Genomic DNA, 19,315 nt, shown 5'->3' with positions numbered 1-19,315 from the left:
GGGCTCCATTTCATTTCTAGAACTAGAAGAGGTCTGGATGCCGCAGTCTCTCTTCTTCTGTGATTGTGGTAGAAAACAGTTTAATCTCCTAAGGACTAGAGTGCTTTAGTTTAACTGAAGTTATTGGGGTTATCATAAGTGCCTGTGATATTCAGGAGGGCCTATTAGATCAAGGATTGGCAACCTTTGGCACGTGGCCCTCCAGGGAAAGCTTCTGGCGGGCCAGGCCGGTTTGTTTACCTGTAGTGTTTGTAGGTTAGGCCGATCGCAGCTCCCACTGGCCACGGTTCACTGTCCCAGGCCAATGGGGGCCGCGGGAAGTGACGTGGGCTGAAGGATGTGCTGGCCGCTCTTCCCACAGTCCCCATTGGCCTGGGACGGTGAACCGTGGCCAGTGGGAGCTGTGATCGGCCGAACCTGCAGACGCTGCAGGTAAACAAACCAGCTCGGCCTGCCAGAGGCTGCTGATCCCTGGATTAGATGATCCAGTGATCCCTTCTGACCCTAAACTTTGAAACTGTGAAAGAATGAAATCCCTAATTTGTTTTATAGGCTACTAAACAGCTTTTGTACTTAATCCTTTTCTCTTTCCGTCTTCAGGCAGCTGAAGAAGTTGGCTACCCAGTCATGATCAAAGCCTCTGAAGGAGGAGGAGGAAAAGGAATCAGGAAAGTTAACAATGCAGATGACTTCCCCAACCTTTTTAGACAGGTAACTCTCTTCCCATTCATTTGTGCTGTCTTGTTTCTAGTGTGGAGGTCACTGTAGACGTTCTGCACAGTTCGGCAAGAGCTTATTGGGGAATGTTAAGGGAAGAAAGCACTCTATTATCCATCAACACTTTTCTTGCTGCTCTGAACGGTTGGGGTCTTGCCAAACTTTGCTTTATAGCCATGATTATGTCACTAGAATGCCCAAATATCTGTAAAGACTATACTAACTCCAGTACAACACCAGTTAACCAAATACCCTGGTTGGTGCTGAGTCTGATTGCTGTGGTTTCTGGTAATAGAGAGAATTCAAAATGTAATTAACAGATGCTGGGGAACGTGTCCTTGTTTCAGATAATGGGGAATTGTGGATAAGTGAGGTTTAGATAAGGGAGGTTGTACTGAAATTATACACCACTGGAGAACAGGGTATTTCCAGCAATGAATGGCCCATGGCAAATCCTAGTAGTTTCTTCCCCCAGAAAATGCCCTAGGCTTCTACTGAAGTTTATGTGAACTTTTTTTTTTTTTTTGGTTTGGTCGCACTCTGTGCTCTGGGGTCAGTATGTGCTGCATTAGCCCATTGTGGATTGGTGTGTCAGTTCAAATGCTTCCCTGCGGTGTTCCCTTGCAGTTTCCATGCTGTAACAGATGGCAGCGGTGTTCTTTCATCGATCACCATTCCACTGGCAGGACAGCACTTCTATCAGGATCTAAAAGACCCATGGGGCATTGCTGGAGCTGAATTTTACCAGCATTTCCCTGCTGTGTTAGGCAGCACTGAGATGGTTAAATGGTCTGTTTAAAATTGCTCTGTCTGGCTCTTCGTTACAGAATGCTCCTATGCCTCCAATAAGATTTGCTTAGACTGTTGATACTGCACCTCTAATATTATCTCCTGGGGCTAGAGTCCAATCCTTGAGGGGGCCATTTAGGGATCTGGGGCAAAAATTGGGGATTGGCCCTGCTTTGAGCAGGGGGTTCGACTGGATGACCTCCTGAGGTCCCTTCCACCCCTGATAGTCTATGATTCTAAGTTACTTACTTCATCTGTGCTTCCGTTTCTCCGTCTGTAGGGTTCAGTTCATTAATGTTTGTAAAGTGTTTTGAGTTTCTCAGATGGAAATAGAAATGCAGAGCATTCAAATTTCTAACTTTGGGTCATACAAGTGAGACTCTGTGCTAGTACTCTACAGTATTAATAGAAAGACAGCTGAAGAAGGAGCCTGACTTTGTGTCAGAATAGGAGGAAGAGTTGGTTTGCATTACGTTGTTCCTGTTGTAGGTTCAAGCTGAAGTGCCAGGCTCGCCCATCTTTGTGATGAGACTAGCCAAGCAGTCTCGCCACCTGGAGGTGCAGATCCTGGCGGATCAGTCCGGCAATGCCATCTCCCTCTTTGGCCGTGACTGCTCAGTGCAGCGCAGGCACCAGAAGATCATCGAAGAGGCGCCTGCAACTATTGCTACCTCAGTGGTGTTTGAGCATATGGAACAGGTGCGTGTGGGTCTGTGAATTCCACTTTCCCTGCCTTTTGCGAAGAAAAGCGATACTCTGCCTGCAGAAGGAGCCAGTTCTCTGACATTCCAAAAAAACAGGAATGGGGAGAGTCTCTTCAAATAGCAACACCGGGTCCAGTGTTGCAGTCTTTGTATGTACAGATTAGCACTCATGTTTCCAGAACTGTTCGTGTGTGCTGTCAGAGAACTGCAGAGTTCCATCCCAGAAGCGGCTGCTTTCAATAGTGGGAGAAATGATCCCTGAGTATGCAGCATATGAATGTCTGAAAAACTTGTTTGTCAAAATTCTTTGAGATCTTTGAATGTTTGGCTCTGTGGTTACATGGTTGTGGGTTTGTTATATATGGGGTGTGTATACAATACTTCCCCACCCCAGCCCGTGGTCCGCCAAGAATAATCCATGTTTCAGAAAGAGGCCCATGTGACTTAAAACATTTTTGTGACATATGATGTTTAGTTCTCCTAAGTGGTCAGTGATGTTTTGAATGTGTATTGACACATTCACAGAGGGGAATGGGGGTTGACAGATTCCAACGTTATAAATTCTACAGGGATAGCAAAAATCCCATCCAGAAGCGTTACTGAGTAAGCCCAGAAATTGAGCCGCCTGCCAGAATTCGCTCAGAGAAATGCACTTATCGTACTTGTCACAGGATTGTGGCCGTTCTAGAATTCCAGTAAGAAAGTGAGTTGTGGATGGGGTAGGTGGAATAAAAGTGATGGTTGACAATGATATATGTGGGCTGTTTTCTCTGTCTCATCTCCTAGTGTGCCGTGAAGCTCGCCAAGATGGTGGGGTATGTGAGTGCTGGTACAGTGGAATACCTCTACAGCCAGGATGGCAGCTTCTACTTCCTGGAGCTGAATCCCCGGCTGCAGGTGGAGCACCCCTGCACAGAGATGGTGGCTGACGTCAACCTGCCAGCAGCACAGTTACAGGTGAGTCACCACACAGGCCTCGTACCTGTGGAGGCATTGAAAGGTATTCAAAGCGTGGGGTGTTGGAGAGGTCTGAGCACAAATAGCCGGCTCCACTGGAATCTGAGTTGGGGGGCTCCTGTCTGGGTCACTCCCAGTGTTCAGTTTCACGGTGTTACAGATGAGTCATGTACAAGTTAATTGATCAAGTCACTGATATGACAGGGAAAGCATGAGACTTGGCATATTAACAAGAGAACTATTAAATGCAATACTAATAAGAAAATTTGTCTTTAATAATTTTAACCCAGTAGTGCCCCCTCAAATTGCTGTTTATGTCCAATTAAGAAATGTTTAAATTGCTGGCAATATTATCCAGTAACACCATCGTTGATATTCAATACCCCCCAAAGTGGAACTGTTACATTCCTCATCCAAGTACTCAACAAGCTTCTATACAATAAACAAACTGGTTCACGTGCGCAGCATGTGAGAGCACAAAGCTTCTCGGTACCTATTCCCTGGCTTCCCAGAAATAGGAGCCATTGCAAGGCCTTTCTCCAGGCTGCCCAGTGAATCTGGTAATTCCTGGTTTCAGAGGAACAGCCGTGTTAGTCTGTATTCGCAAAAAGAAAAGGAGTACTTGTGGCACCTTAGAGACTAACCAATTTATTTGAGCATGAGCTTTCGTGAGCTACAGCTCACTTACTGTGGTTTTTTAAAGGCATTAAGATGTATTCCTGCAGCTCCTGGTAAAAATTCCTGACTTACAAGGCAGGCTTTTTTGTTTCACATGTCTGAATGCCCAGAGATGCGCAGGTATGGAAGATCACCTAGAAAAACAGTTGTTCATCATTGGCTTTTAAAGTCAAGCATCCTTTTGCCCAAAAGGAGCAGCTCAGGATGCTGAAACTTACGCCGATCCGGCCAGACTCTGTCTTAATACATTTGTAGTAATTGTTCCATATGCAGCTGTGCTCAAATTTAGTGACACAGTTAGCGCCGTGATGGTAACATGCCAGAATCCATAGTGGTATATACGTTTTAATAAATGCTCCTTGCTGTTTTTCTTTCCTATCTCTTCCCTGGTAGATAAACAGTAATTATTTGTTTGAATTCACTGGCAGGAAGACACCACAGTTAATCAACTTTGTCCTCAAGCTGCGGTTACTGGAAGAGAGCAGCCACAAGCCCTGTGTTTTGCGATTCTGCCAGCCAGATTTAGCCCTTTGGCTTCAGTTGGAGCATGTTGGATTTACACAAAGAGCATGTTCTCTCTCTTGACTGTATTGCAGATTCCAATGAAATATGTATTGTTCAGGTAGACAGGGTAGCCTTATGTATAGGCCAATGACCAGGTCACAGAACAGGGAGTCGGGTCATCTGAATTCCATTCCCAGCTGTTTCATTGACTCACCTTGTCAGCTTGGGCAAAGGACTTCTTTTCTGAATCTGTTTCCCCTTCTGTAAAACAAAGATGACATTCATCCAACTTTGTGAAGCACTTTGAGGGGGACAGGTAAAGAGGTGCAAAACATTATTATTGGGTGCATCCTGAGGTAAAGAATTGTGACATTACGCCTGAAAAGAAAGCCCTAGAATCACAGTAATATATATAACCAGTGTCCAGCCACCACCGACGATGGGTGGAATGAACCTGTGAAGGTTCAGGGAAGTGGTACTTATGTGAGAAGTAAAACTTAGCTTACTGTATTTTATATTCTCCTATAGATTGCCATGGGGATTCCCCTCCACAGGATCAAAGATATCCGAGTAATGTATGGTGTGTCTCCTTGGGGCGATGTACCCATTGACTTTGAGAACTCAGCCCATGTCCCCTGTCCACGGGGTCATGTGATCGCTGCTCGTATCACCAGTGAAAATCCAGATGAGGTAAAAGCTCCACTTAGTGTTTGTTGTTTCTGTAGTATTGGGGTCATTCTAAAGAGCCATGGTTCTGCACACACAGTCGTCAGCAAGGATCAAACCCAGAACTTTCTGCACCAAATTCAAGTGAGCTGAGAAATCCTTTTTTTGGCTGAGGTTAGTAGTAGAGAGAGTACTGTATAGTATGATAAAACCTTCCCCATCTCTCAATCAGAATAATACTCTTGTCAAAAGTGCGTCAGGACCTTGAACTCCGTCGCTCCTGAACTGTTTGCTCTCTCACACAAAGTATGTCTGTGCACAGTAGCTGGTTAACAGTTAAGATGTTAATGACCACAAAGACCTTGGATAGGACCTTGGTTTCCTGACATTTCTCAAGGATGGCATCTCTTGCATCACAGCACTCCTTAGACCCATTCTGGTGCATTGGTATTGAATCTTTTACATCACTTCCTACAGCACTTGGGTTTATCTTGGAGGTCTCCCATCCAATATGGATGCAGCCTGACCCTAACTAGCATGTGATATCCCAGTGCTGGGACGCGCTGCTAATCTCTGTAGCCTAAGCAACTCCCAGTTGTGTGTGTGTGTGTGTGTGTTTTTTTGCAAATGCATACTACTCGTGGAACATTTACTTTTCCTTTGGGGTGCATAACCATTTAATATATTTCCTTGTAGGGTTTTAAACCCAGCTCTGGAACAGTCCAAGAACTGAATTTTCGCAGCAATAAGAACGTCTGGGGCTATTTCAGTGTCGCTGCCGCAGGGGGGCTTCACGAATTTGCTGACTCTCAGTTTGGTCACTGCTTTTCTTGGGGAGAGAACCGTGAGGAGGCCATCTCGTAAGTAGCCAGGAAAGTGGTTAGAATATGGAACTAGCTCACTGTGAAAACCCTCCTCGGTGCTCTATAGAGGGCCTGGTCCTACAAGTGCCTCATGTGGAACCCCCATAAACTCCATGTGTGACTTCGATTTTGTATGCAAACCTAGCCTCTTGGAAGGGATCTGTAATCCCTTGTGACAACTGTAATTTAGTTGCCAATGAACAAGGAGTTAATCTAACTCAGCTTCCTCTATAAGAGTGGCTGCTTAGGAGCTGGTGGGGAGAGAATGCCCTGGGGAAGGGAAGGGCCGCACACTCAGGGTCATAGGATTAGGTTTGAATCCCAAGCATGGGAGCTTTTCTGTTTACACCTTGTTGTTTGTCACCTTTTCAATTTCCTATTAGAAACGATGTTCTGTTAAGGAGAAGCTCTTGCTGCCTACAGATGGTTTATCCTCTGAGCTTAAGACCCCCAAAGTTGATGAGTACCACTTACAGAGTTGGTGCGAAATCGAACCTCCTACTTAAGTTTTGCAAGACATATTTAATATAAATATATATGAAAAAGTTTACCAATTTTTTAATATTTTATAAAAATTCATAGCGGGGGCATTTTCCTGACTTTTAGCTGAATGAAAGTATAGAAAACATGTACCATACAGGCTGGCTTTCTCTAAAGGGTTAAACGGAACATTACTAAACATCTGCCCAGTAGTATCCTATACATGTTGAATAGATTTAATTTCTAGTAGAGCTGTCATATTATGAGCTTTTCTTGCAGAAATGTTTTTCTGTGGGTTATGGTAAGCATGAAAGGGAGTAGAACTCACCCTTCCATTCAGTTTGTTGGGTCTCATAACGTAAAGATCCTTTGAGACCTGGAAGTTTGTCTCTCACACAACCAACCAGACTGAAAGGTAAAAATGTATAGAGCATAATGTCACTTTCGTTATTCAGCATTGACTATTGCCAATAATAATCAGTGGGATAATGCCAGGTTTGTGTTGGACAATGGTAAATTTGATACTAATGTGGATGAAGTACCTTTTAAATCAGGTACGGTTGAGAGGTGTGGATGCGAAGAATACAGTTTTAGCAAATGTCCCGTAGGAAGAGTGGATTTTGAAGTAAAATCTGTAGCGGAAACCTTATGCAGACTCAATGCTACGCTCCAGTCTGGCTTTTGGTCTTTTCACTCCACTGAAACCACATTTACCAAGATCTCCAGCAATGACGATCAAGCCAGGACGAAGGATGAGTAGAAAAGAATAGCGACAAAATCAGAAAGGCACGTGGTACATCCCAAGTGTATGCTGGAGGAAACTGATGTCTCATTCCCAGGCACGGTGCATGGATAGCATCTTGCTCCCATGAGTGCACGCACTTCATCTGCTATTGGCATGACTAACTTGTTTTTCCAGGTGACTCACTGGGGATGTTAATTTGCGGTAACTGTCTAGACTTACCAGGTCACAACAAACTGTTAGTGAGATGTGGTTTGTGAATTCCTTTTCCTTTCAGAAACATGGTGGTGGCTTTGAAGGAACTGTCCATCCGAGGGGATTTCCGAACCACTGTTGAGTACTTGATTAAACTGCTGGAGACAGAGAGCTTCCAGCAGAACAGCATTGACACTGGCTGGTTGGACAGGCTCATCGCTGAGAAAGTGCAGGTATACCCACTTGCTTCAGGGGATTATAAACTTTGGGGAGTGGGGGTTGATTTTTTGGGGAGGAAAAGACATTGCATTACCTCGAAAGCTTGGCCCTTACTAGTCAGAGAGTACAGAGATTTAACGATGACGTTCTACTCAGTCCTTAGTAAGGACTCTGGAAAAACATTTATTGGGCTTTGTTCTCATTGACACTGTGCCTTTTTACCCCATTTTGGCAGTATAAAGAGTCCTTAAGCACCTGTAAAGGAGCATTAGTATAACTGAGAATTAGGCTTGTTGTCTTCACCGGGAATTTTAAACAAATGACAAGAGTGAAAACTTGTGCAGTACCTGAGGATTTGCCCCAGTGAGAATAAAACTCAAATCGTTTCCTTTAACTAGCATAGAGGTGACCTGCTTACTGGTATGCTTTCATGTATGGCTACCATAAGTATTACAACCATTTTAACTTTAAGGGATTTTCTGCCTTTGACAGCAAATGCAACTGAGCATAATGACATGGTTGACCCTCTCAAGTAGGGAGAGGCCAGGATGGAGGGCTGAGAAAGCAGAAGGAATTGAGCATGTGGAAAGACTGAGGTTTTCCTTCATCCCAAACCCTTTTCCCTCTAGGCAGAGAGGCCTGACACCATGCTAGGGGTAGTGTGCGGGGCTCTGCATGTGGCTGACGTGAACTTCCGGAACAGCGTCTCCAACTTCCTGCACTCTCTGGAAAGGTAAAATTACTCTTTGCGACTAGCAGTAGTCACAGATCGTTGACGTCGTATAAAGCTCAAGTCATACATAGCCCAAATGCAACCCAGGCCAGAAGTGCCTAAAGCTTGTTATCATCTGATGGCTGTTCTCTGGCCCCAGTGGCTGTTTAGCATTTTTAGGCCAGTCCTGATGGATAGATGTCCATGCGTGTTCCAAAAAAATCCACCACCAGTGGCTCTGAGAAACATAGTTGTTGGCAGTCTCAGGAGAGAGGCCAGGGATTGAATGGATAAGAGAGTTAAGACCCATTGGCAGGACAGCCTGGGTAAAGTTTGCACTGCCAAATCTTGTGCTGTCCCTGTTTTGTAGTCCAAGTCTACAGAGCTATTCATCAGGTGCCTTCTACCAGTGCTCAGAAACCCCCTAACATTCTAGCTTGCTTTAAACTGGATTGGGAGTCCTTGGGAGACCAGTCATAACATTTTAATTCGGGCTGAGTCTGACATGACATGTACACTTCTTTTCCAAACGAGGCTGTCAGCCCTGCCAGGCCCACGTTTGGGGCCCTGGGCGCTGGATGAGGGATCCAAGGAGCATAGTAGTGAAAAGCTGCTTTTAATCACATGGGGCTGTTACTGAGCACAACAAAGATATTCTGTAAATGTGTTTGATGTTTCAGTGCAAATCATTCACTATCAGTAAAGCAGGTGGGTTGGGACGGTGGGGGGGAGATATAACAAGTCTATGTGGAATGGGAATGAACATATGTTGGGTTTGAGAGTGATGTCTCTCCTAAGGAGGGATGGTTTAAGGTTTAGATGTCCAATCTCCACGCCAGTGCGGTCTCCAAATGCTTGTGTGCTGTGTTTTAACCCCTCCCCTCAGTGGTCATTTAGAGAATCTGAAAGGTAACGTCTTTCAGGGGTCAGGTCCTGCCTGCTCATACGCTGCTGAACACAGTGGATGTTGAACTCATCTATGATGGAAGGAAGTACGTGCTAAAGGTACAGTACAATGCGGAGACTCTTCTCCACTGTGGGTTGGAGGGATCTTATGTTGCTTGGCACTGTCTTGGCTTTGCAATGACTGTTGGGAACAGGATCATCAAGTTAAAATCAAATCTGGATGGTGGGCAAAGGAGAGCTGGAAGGGGATTTTCTCTGCTTCTGTCGGTTTGGAAACTTCTCTACAATCTCCCATGCATTGTCCCCACTCAGAGACCCTCCCTTCCATTACATTTCACTTACAGTGAGATCCCTGCCACAACTTTGCTCTGCAAGACCCCTGTTTTTACGTTAAATTTTCAGTACCCAGCACCACCCTGCAGGTGGTGAAGTGTGTTTTATTTATGAATTATCTAAAATAAAACAAGTGACCCACATTTCCCTGAGACATCTTCATTTATTACTGAATGTAACAGTCAGTTCAGAAACCAAGGAACCTGCCTGGTGCTCCAGCCAGTATAATGTCAATGTTACCACGTTTCCTTTACATGTTGCTCCATATTCTTGCTCACGGACCCACAGGTGACCCGGCAGTCTCCCAATTCCTATGTGGTTGTCATGAACAACTCTTACGTGGAGGTTGAAGTACACCGATTGAGTGACGGAGGGCTGCTCTTATCCTACGATGGGAGCAGCTACACAACCTACATGAAAGAAGAAGTGGACAGGTATCAATCTCTGCTATAGGGGTCCTTTATGGTCACTTATAATTTACATACATGCCAAGATGGGCTAATAGAATGTCATGGTCTGAGGCCTCAGCTGCGTATCACAGCGTCAGGAAGGAATCCTTCCAACTACTATACGATACTGAAGAGCTCGGTAGGTGCATTATTAGGGACAGGAGTAGGGGAAGAAATTTGCTTTCGTCTGAAGCATTTGGGGTTGCCTGCAGCTGGAAGCAGGATTTGGAATGTGATGCACCAATATGATATGTGGTTCTCTTTCTTCTCCAGCCACTCTGCAACCTCATCCTTCCAGTAGGAGATGGGTGAACTCCTAGGTTGCGCATCTGGTTTGCTAGCAGTGGGTTGTTGAGCTGAATGGGAGCCTACATTCCAGTTTCCTATAGGCCCTTGGTAGTTAGAGTGGATAGATGTCGTCTCTGCAAGAAGGTGGGAGTTTAGTGTTCCCCACACACCACCTAACATGATAGTGTGGAGACCTCCATCTTTACGGAAAGAGGTTTCTTCCCTGCTTGTGGTGACTTCTGGGGGGAGGGGTGGGGGCAAAACAAAAAGAGAGGCTAGCACATGCAGGCCAAATCCCAGCTCGGGTGATTATATTCTTTTTGCCGAGTTATGCCCTTTCAGTTTACATTGGAAAGTTCGTTTTTACTTTATCTTGTTAAAAATCTGCCACTGGTACAGAACAGCTGTTGTATTCCACTCCATAGGCTGGGCGAGTGACCTTTTTATATATGCGCAGACTCAGATTTGTTGGTTTATGGCCGCATAGACCCTTGCACAGTATCCTGCAGTTGCACTGAATGGAGGGCTTAACACAATGAGAGAAGTTGGTGGCATTGCCGGGAATAGGGCCTAGCAAGCCTAGGTGGTGGATGTGCTGAGTCAGTGCATTTCCTCAGCTTTCAGCCCCTGGAGTTTATACCACATAACCCCCTTGGGGTGCATCGGGCCTCCTTCTCTGTGCTGACTCTAATGAATCTGGCCAGTAGTCTATGAAAGACTTGGGTTGTAAGGTGCTGTAAAAATCTAAACAAAATGCCTTTTGAAACTCCTCATTTCACCACAAGGGTGTTGCCTGCTCTTCTCAACTGCACTCTGAGCACTGGAGGAGTTTGGATGTGGGAGGTTTGGTAAGCGTTTGCTATTTGACAGCTTTGTGTTAACACATCCAACCTCCAATATTGTCAATCTTGGTTTATATAGAATTTACCAGACCGCTTCATATTGGGAGTCCATTGGGTCCAGCATCCAGGCTCCCTCAGTGACCAATTACCCACTGATTCAGAAGAAGCAATGCTGTACGTATGCTAGGGGTCGATAGTAATGCCTTCCTGACCCCCGCAGCCCTGATTACGCAGGTGTTCACCTCTAGAACCAAGTCACTAAACTGTAAATAATTGCTACTTGTATGTTCTGATCTAGGGCTGGGGGGATTGGATTTCTCCCTCCTATACTCTCCACATGGCATTCCATTGAGGTGTTCTTCCCTAGGTACCGCATCACCATAGGGAACAAGACCTGCGTGTTTGAGAAGGAAAATGATCCGTCTCTCCTTCGCTCCCCCTCGGCTGGGAAGCTCATCCAGTATGTGGTGGAGGATGGGGGACATGTATTCTCAGGCCAGTGCTTTGCTGAAATTGAGGTAAAAGAGCTACATGGGACTGGGCTGGCTGCAGATGCTCAATCCTGGGAGCAGAGCTGAGCAGGAACATTTTGAAATACTCAAAAACTTTAGTGAAAAACTGGGGGGTTGGATGGTGGGTGGAATGTTTTGTGATATTTTTTTCTCCCTATTCCATGCCCCCCCCCCCCCCGCTTTTTGTCTGTGCCCACTCAGAAGGCAAAAACGAGCTGCTGGGTGGAGAAGAGATAACTTAGCACTGTAAATGTTAAAACCTGTGTTTTAATGAATGTACCAGTGGGAGGCAAAACCTCCCAGCAATATCCAGTGGTAAAGAAAGCGCATATAGACAGCGGTGGCCACCTTGCTGTGGGACTGGCCAAAGAGGAATAGACCATAGGGCTGTGAGAGATGGACAATCCATGTCTCATAGCTGTTGTGAAAAAGGTTTGCTGTTCCTCTGGGCTAAGTGGTCGCTGCAGCAGGGCTGGCCCAGGCCCAGTGACAGGGTGAGGCAATGAATTATGTCTGCTCTTACTGACTGGTCATTTATCAGCTTAATCAGATGAGCTAATGAGGAAGCTGAAACTGTGGCTCCTCCCTTCCCCCTTGGAGGTTACTTAACTCCCAAAGAGGGGGAGGACAAGCAATTCCCAAGGCACAATGGGCAAAGATGGGGCTGTGCCCGAGAGAGAGGGATCAAACCAGACTTTAGAGAGGAGGGTATAGAGTGGATTGTGGGGGATTAAGGTGGTTATTAGGGACAGCGTGTAGGAGAAATGTATCAGACTGCAGATCATGTTATTTATGCAAGCTCTTTTATATTGTAACATATTCATGGCTTGGTGAGAACCTACCAGTCGTTCGTTGCTGGGCTACTTTCCATAGCAACAGCACGGATAGACCCTAGATCTTTCTGCTCCAAGGACAAGGCTCCTACGTGCAAACTAAAGGGAGATCTCTGTTAGTTTGAAGAGCTCTATAGAGCCTGTGACACTCTGGACAACAGCTCTAATTCCCTCCGCTGGAAGCCAGTAGTGCACAAACCCACCAGCCAGCATATTCCAATGGCATCTGCCATTAATGTCTGACCTTTAGGTTATCACAGCCATGGCAGTGAGTTGCAGGCTGCCTGAAAGTCCAGTGCTCAGCATGGAACCTTCACTTATTCTTGGAGGTGAAAGAATCCAGAAGAGATGAGATTCCATTGGTTGAGTTTGGTTTCCTGTTGCTCTAATTTGCATTCAGACCATTTGCTCTGCCCTTTACTAGGGGCTCCTGGGTTTCCTTCCCAGCATGCATCTGCACTACAAGCCTTTCAGGGTGACTGCTGAATGCAAAAGACCCTTGCTAGTCAGATTACCTATGGCATAGAAAGGGGGCTTCTGAAGCATGAACCTTGAATGAATTAGGGAATCTGAGCGTGTAACCTGTCTTCTTGCTGCAGGTGATGAAAATGGTGATGACGCTGTCGGCAGCAGAATCAGGCTGCATCCATTATGTCAAACGCCCTGGGGCAGTGCTGGACCCTGGTTGTGTAATTGCTAAACTGCAGCTGGATGATCCCAGCAGGGTTCAGCAGGTAGGAAGCTCCTGGAGATAGCCATTGGACCCTGCCTAATTTGTCTTGATTTTCTAGTGGTGGTGTTGAATTGCAACAGAGGACAGGCCCATGTCATGCTGAGATTTTCACCGTGTGACTTTTGTCTCAAAGGAAGAAGTCAAGGAAGTGTAAACCCTACAGAGGCTTTCTCTCAGATCTGATCTAGACATTTATATCAGACTCATTCCTTGTTATCTCAGCACCTGATCTCCAGGTGATATAGGTGGGTGGGGAAAGCCTCATCCTTTCCTCAAACACATTTATGCTCCCTGCACCCACTACTTTCTTTGGCCACTTGACTGTTCCAAACACCTGCAGTACTGTGAGACAGAGAGAGTTCTTCCTGATAGCTAACTGAACCTCTCCTGACAGACAGGAATGGATACCCCGGTTTCAAGAGCATTGGGACTGGTACAAACAGTCTCGGCAAAGCTGGACAAGTGGGGAGTGAGCCAGTGCATGGATCATCTTTGGGGTAGAGGACAAATGCATGGGTCTTTAAGGGCAAGTCGGGTTTGATGTGGGTGGATGTGAATGGTGAAAGAAAAAGGAACTATTCTAAAATGGATGCTAGTACTTAATCATCTTATTGGAGAGGTTATCAGCACCAGTGCAGTATCTACTGGCTTCGACTGAATCTTTCTCTGAGATCTTGTTGTTTCTGGTTCTGGACACTGAGATCAGTTGGAATTCATCAGAAAGAGGCTGGGGGCCTTATTTTGTGGGTTCAGGGGCATGCAGTCATTGAGATCCAGTGAAAATCCCATGACTGTCCAAGAGGATTTTCCATCCTGAGATCCTCCTGTTTGAGTCTAATTTCCCCCCTGTGCTGTAGGCTATTGGGTCTCCAGTTGAAAAGTGCGGGGTGGAGAGAGAAGCAAGTGTGATTCTCTTTGGTGATGCCATGTGGGAGGAGGCTTGGAGGCGCTTTATTCTCTGTTGGCTGTGTTCGCAGGCCGATCTGCATACAGGCACCTTACCACAGATCCACAGCACAGCCCTCCGAGGCGAGAAGCTCCATCGTGTCTTTCACTGTGTCCTCGATAACCTGGTCAATGTGATGAATGGTTACTGCCTGCCAGAGCCCTACTTCAGCAGCAAGGTACTGATCGCTTTTCCCAGGTGGAGGGCAAACGCTTCCTGGATATTAGGAGCCAATTTGCGTACAAGCTCAATGAACTCTAATGGTTAGAGCAGGGGACTGAGAGGCAGGACACTAAACTACACTACACTGCCCTGCCTCATATACAACCTCTCTGGTAGCCCTAATTCCTTTCCCCAGTCCCCTATTTCCAGAAGGTTGAGGACACGAGGGGGATGTGTCCATTGGTGCCACCCAAGTCAGAACTGAAGAGGAGACCAGATGGGCTGCAGGACTGTTGCCTATGCCTGCAGCCTAGTATGGGAGAGCTGCTTCCACAGCCAGCGATGTTAGGGGCCACACTGGGAGCAGACAAGGAAGGTGCATGCCTTTCAAGCAGCCCCCTGCAGCTTTACTTGCCATCGAGTTAGCATATGTGGTGAAGGAAGGGAGTGGCTCTGCACCTTTCTCCACCCATGTTGATCTGCACCCCTTGAACTAGAGTGGCTCCCAGGTGGGGTCATACTGTAGGACTGCTTTGCCACACTGAACAAGCCTCGATGAGACCAGCCCTTCCCTTCATTCCATATTGCATCTGGTTCTTGTCCTCTCTTCAGGTGAAGGACTGGGTTGAGCGGCTAATGAAGACCCTGAGAGACCCATCTTTGCCTCTCCTGGAGCTTCAGGACATCATGACCAGTGTCTCTGGGAGGATCCCACCCAATGTGGAGAAGTCCATCAAGAAGGAGATGGCCCAGTATGCTAGCAACATCACATCTGTCCTTTGCCAGTTTCCAAGCCAGCAGGTAATGAACAGCCCTTTGGAAAGGGAAAGCAAAACAGGTCACTTTGGGATGGAGAGAAAATACCTTTGAATTATTTGGAGATGAGCTTGAGGTGAAAAGTGGGGGCTTGGTAAGGAGGTCAGTGTGTATAATAACCCATGGAGAGCAATGGGAATTGAACCCTGGACCTTAGTTGCCAAAACCCCGGATCTCTGCTGCTTGAGTTAAAGTAGTAACTCCTTCATCTGTGAACAAGTAGCAGGTTGTTGCAGCAGAAGTGTTTGGCCGTTTGGAGGAAATCTGACCTTGTGCTCAGAACTACTGTATCCTAAATATGCTGTTGTTCAGCTACAGTTTTTGTGGCTCAATACAAGAATGACTGGGTGAAATTGTACAGTCTGTGTTTTGCAGGAGGTGAGATTGGATGATCCCATTGCTTCCTCCTGACATTAAAGAAATCTCTGAACTACTACTGGCATTCAGGGTGTAAGCTGCTCGCTGCAGAGTCTTGGAGAAATATGTATTGCACAATAGGTTGGCTCATAATGAGGGTACTTTGCCTTCCTCTGCAGCATCAGATGTTGGCCTCTGCTGGAGTCTGGAGAATGGGCTTGGTGGCCCAGTGCTCTCACCTGGTCTGGCAGAAATCCTTTGCTCCTGTGACAATGTTCTCCACCCATATCCCCCTCTTCAGCATGGGACTATTTTTTCTCTCTTAGATCGCCAACATCTTGGACAGTCATGCAGCTACACTGAACCGCAAGTCTGAGCGCGAGGTCTTTTTCATGAACACCCAGAGCATCGTGCAGCTGGTGCAACGGTGAGCTCGTTCACGGGAGCCCATCCCTTCCTCCATTCCTTTTTCTTTTTTGCTGCCTGCAAGGGCTGAAGCAAAGCTGTGGGTCACTTTTTTTTTTTTTTTTTCTTTGCCTTCAAGGAAGCAGGTGTAACTTTTGTCTTTTAGTAGTGAGGCTGTCTTGGCCATTCTGTCAAGTAGCTGGTATCTTCTCCACCCTTTTCACAGCTCTAGAAGCTGAGGGTTTGGGAAGGTTCTGGGAAGTGTTTTCAACATGCCGTGTGGCGTGCTGCTCATGTGAAGAGTGTCGGAGGTTGTATGTTCATTCTGACTGCGCTGAACCTCCAGGAGTTCCTGGGAGATCTGTGTGTGTTTTCCTTTGTATTGTTCAGTTGTATTGACTCTGAGCCTTTCACAAGCAGGACATTGGCATTTTAGTCCTCCAGTGACCTTCCCTTGCTGTTCCCGCAGGTATCGGAGTGGTATTCGAGGCCACATGAAAGCTGTGGTGATGGATCTGCTCCGTCAGTACCTAAAGGTGGAGACTCAGTTCCAGCATGGTAAGTCTTGAACACATCAGGATTTGAATTCTGGGAGGAGCACAGCGCCTCCTGTAGGCTTCACTAAAAGCATCTTCCAAATGAGACCAGCTGGTTTCCTTTTGCATCACTGTTTAGGAGGGCTTTTTTTAAACCATTAAACTCCCAATGTGGTGAGCCTCCATGGTAGGAGCATGCAGGGAGGTGCACACAGCAACAAGTCCATCCACCAAACTCCCCTCCTAGGTTAAGCCTGTGCTTGTGCCCGTCCCCCCTGGCAGACAGATCATCTACCACATCCTCTCAGCTCTCCTCCCCGCTGCTTTGGTGCCTTAACAGGACACTGATTCTTTTGGGTCAGTGCTGTGAACATCTTCACAACAGAGGCTGACAGTTGACTTCATCAGTCTCTCTCTGATCCTTTCATCTTGTTGAGCTGTGTAAGTGTGGTGCATCTTCTATAGGCATGCACTCTTTTTTAATTACTCCAGAGCCTTGTAAGCTGAGACTTTACGTGATTCAGGGTTGAAGTCGCTCCAGAAAAGAGGCAGAATTCAAAACATGATTCATTAATTCACTGTATGTTTCTGAGCGCTCTAAGATTCAGTCAGGCAGAGTTCTGCGCACTCTTTGCTCCTTCATGTTTGGTTTATTTTGACCTTCTGTGCCTGCCTTTTGCTGGTTCTTGCTGTCTGCAAGGGGCCGTGATTAAAGGTCCCCCCCCACCCCGCGATCATTTCTCTCAAGCTGGAGACTGAAATGTAGATTCATGGCTTTGTAAACTGTTTTATTTCCTGACTTCTGAGCACTTGAGCATGTGAGAAGTGTCAAGAAATTAGCTAAGATCAGAACCACCATGGCAGCTGGAGAATAAGTGGGCAATGCAGTAGTAAATGCTACTGTAAGAAAATGGAATACAATAAGAGATCCATTGTTTCAGTTGAAACCACTGTAAGGTATCAGAAGACTTTTCAATGCTCCCTTTTTATAAAGAACAATTCTCCAATTTCCGTGCAGAATACCATAGCCAGGTATTTCAATGTGAACCTTGCAATACTGTTACCAGTCACAGGATGGCAGTGAACCACCGCTGCTTTTAAGCTATTGCAGATAACGCTCTTTCCGATTCAGTTCTCCTCTTCTTCCCTCCTGCCCCCTGTGCATGCCAAGCTTTCTAGTGTTACAGGGTATGTCCATAAGGCAAAATGAGCCCAGGGCGAGTTGAATTCGAGTTAGCAGACCCTGGCTTGGTTAACCCAGGGCTTGAGCATCTCATTTGTAACTCCAGGTTAGGAATTGTTGAATCCTGGGTCGCAGCCTTGGGCTTCGGTGTCTATACTGCATTATGTGGGCTGGAGTCCAACTACCCATATCCCAGGCTTCCTAGCACCCTCCCAACGTGTGGCCGCTGTAACCCTTTGTTCACAGTGTGGGAAAACTTGACTGTCGACCAAACTTGACTGTTCAGAGGACAAAGGAAGTCAGCTTGTGGGATTGGGGAATACTTTTGGTGGACTCCCAGAGCACAAGTCCAGTCGGGCTGGGTCTACACTGCAAAGCAATAAGGCTTGAACCCTGGGTCCCGACTTGACTCAGGCTCAGACCGTCTACCCCTGTGGGGTCCTAGTTCCAAGCCCTGGGTTAGTGTCATTTGTGTGTAGACAGACGGAGAGTTAGACTTGAGCCTGAGTTCAAACCCTGGATTTACATTGCAGTATAGACATACCCACAGATTCATTTCCACATCAACTCACTATAGCAGATGATCTCACATGCCATCTGATTATTTTCTGATTCTTCTCTGAGTGAAAAAGAGCCCCTTCTTAACAAGCCATTACCACTCTCCCTGTGTAATTCACAAAGCATTGATTTGGCATTGGAGTTGATGAAAGCAAATGACAGGACAGTATTTAAAACCATCTAAGATTTCTAAAGTTTCCAGTAAAAATGCTTCTGTCCCTCAGATTCACCAAGTTATGTTAAGAAAATAACCAAATGTGTCCAGCCAGATGCATCCAGCGCTACCCCTGTGTGCAGGCTGTACACAATGCTGTGGGTCCTCATGTTTCGTTTCTGACTGCAGGGCACTATGACAAGTGTGTCTTCGCCCTTCGGGAAGAGAACAAAAGTGACATGAATGCTGTATTGAACTACATCTTCTCTCATGCTCAAGTTACCAAGAAGAACCTCCTCGTAACGATGCTCATTGTAAGTTTGGCCCGCAGGACTTTTTTTTACCTTGTATGTGAACGTTTAGTGCTGGTGAAAGATGCTGAGTTGACAGCCCTCAGCCTGGAGACTGTGGGCCTTTAACCACAGACCTGGCAGGGACAGTGCAGTTCCCTACACTTCCCTGTGACGTTAGCTCAGTTTCCATGGAGCATCCAATTTTTAGTTTTTTTCTGCTCCGGCTTCCAGTAAGGCTGCAACAAGGGCCTGTTGTGACAGTGATTTATTTTGTCTACTTGGGACGGAAAATAAAATAATTCTTTTCACGTAGATCATTGGAGAGCCACTAGGTGTTGCCTTTTAGTCACTAGTGACTGCACTATGTATTTGTTCAGCTTTGTTTTGCTTCTTGGATTTCCAAGAGCTCTCCAGGGTCCTAATTCCATGCCAGCCTGCGATTCTCAGACCAGAGCTGCACACTGCCATGTATACAAAAAGCAGATCAGTTTTTTAGGGTAAAGGGGCCCTAGCCGTTCAACTGTGGACATCCCTATCATCCATCAGGGCTAATTTGGTCCTAGCAGTGACCTGACATATTGCCCTGTCCAAGTGGATAACCGTTGGGGGTTTCACCAACTCTTCAGTTATGAACCACTGTGTATGTAGTCTCGTGTCTCTGCTCCCATAGGCTCAGTAGCAGCTCCTCTCTGTTAGTCTCTCTATGGTTGCGAGATCAGAGAGCCCCCTGTTGGACTTCAGTGCTGCTTTCTGACCGGCTGCAACCCTCGATGCTGCAAGATG

At 46.3% G+C, this 19,315-nt stretch overlaps 1 protein-coding gene across 16 annotated transcripts in view; it reads left to right on the top strand.

Annotated features, from left to right (window-relative positions):
* Window positions 1-19,315, top strand: part of ACACA (acetyl-CoA carboxylase alpha) — a 182,487-nt gene that overhangs the window by 34,690 nt on the left and 128,482 nt on the right. For all 16 annotated transcript variants that reach the window (XM_073316082.1, XM_073316080.1, XM_073316076.1 and 13 more), the window contains 16 exons: window positions 601-711; window positions 1,996-2,205; window positions 2,997-3,167; window positions 4,878-5,039; window positions 5,712-5,875; window positions 7,378-7,528; window positions 8,144-8,247; window positions 9,150-9,231; window positions 9,754-9,899; window positions 11,412-11,562; window positions 12,989-13,123; window positions 14,100-14,246; window positions 14,843-15,031; window positions 15,730-15,830; window positions 16,278-16,366; window positions 18,429-18,553. In XM_073316082.1, the coding sequence (XP_073172183.1) occupies window positions 601-711; window positions 1,996-2,205; window positions 2,997-3,167; window positions 4,878-5,039; window positions 5,712-5,875; window positions 7,378-7,528; window positions 8,144-8,247; window positions 9,150-9,231; window positions 9,754-9,899; window positions 11,412-11,562; window positions 12,989-13,123; window positions 14,100-14,246; window positions 14,843-15,031; window positions 15,730-15,830; window positions 16,278-16,366; window positions 18,429-18,553 (2,238 nt within the window). The remainder of the gene's footprint in view (window positions 1-600; window positions 712-1,995; window positions 2,206-2,996; window positions 3,168-4,877; window positions 5,040-5,711; window positions 5,876-7,377; window positions 7,529-8,143; window positions 8,248-9,149; window positions 9,232-9,753; window positions 9,900-11,411; window positions 11,563-12,988; window positions 13,124-14,099; window positions 14,247-14,842; window positions 15,032-15,729; window positions 15,831-16,277; window positions 16,367-18,428; window positions 18,554-19,315) is intronic.

Source organism: Lepidochelys kempii, chromosome 17 (genome assembly GCF_965140265.1).
Source record: "Lepidochelys kempii isolate rLepKem1 chromosome 17, rLepKem1.hap2, whole genome shotgun sequence".
Taxonomy (NCBI): Eukaryota; Metazoa; Chordata; order Testudines; family Cheloniidae; genus Lepidochelys; species Lepidochelys kempii.
Note: the sequence above shows the minus strand (reverse complement) of the source record. Positions and strands in the feature narration are given on the sequence as shown.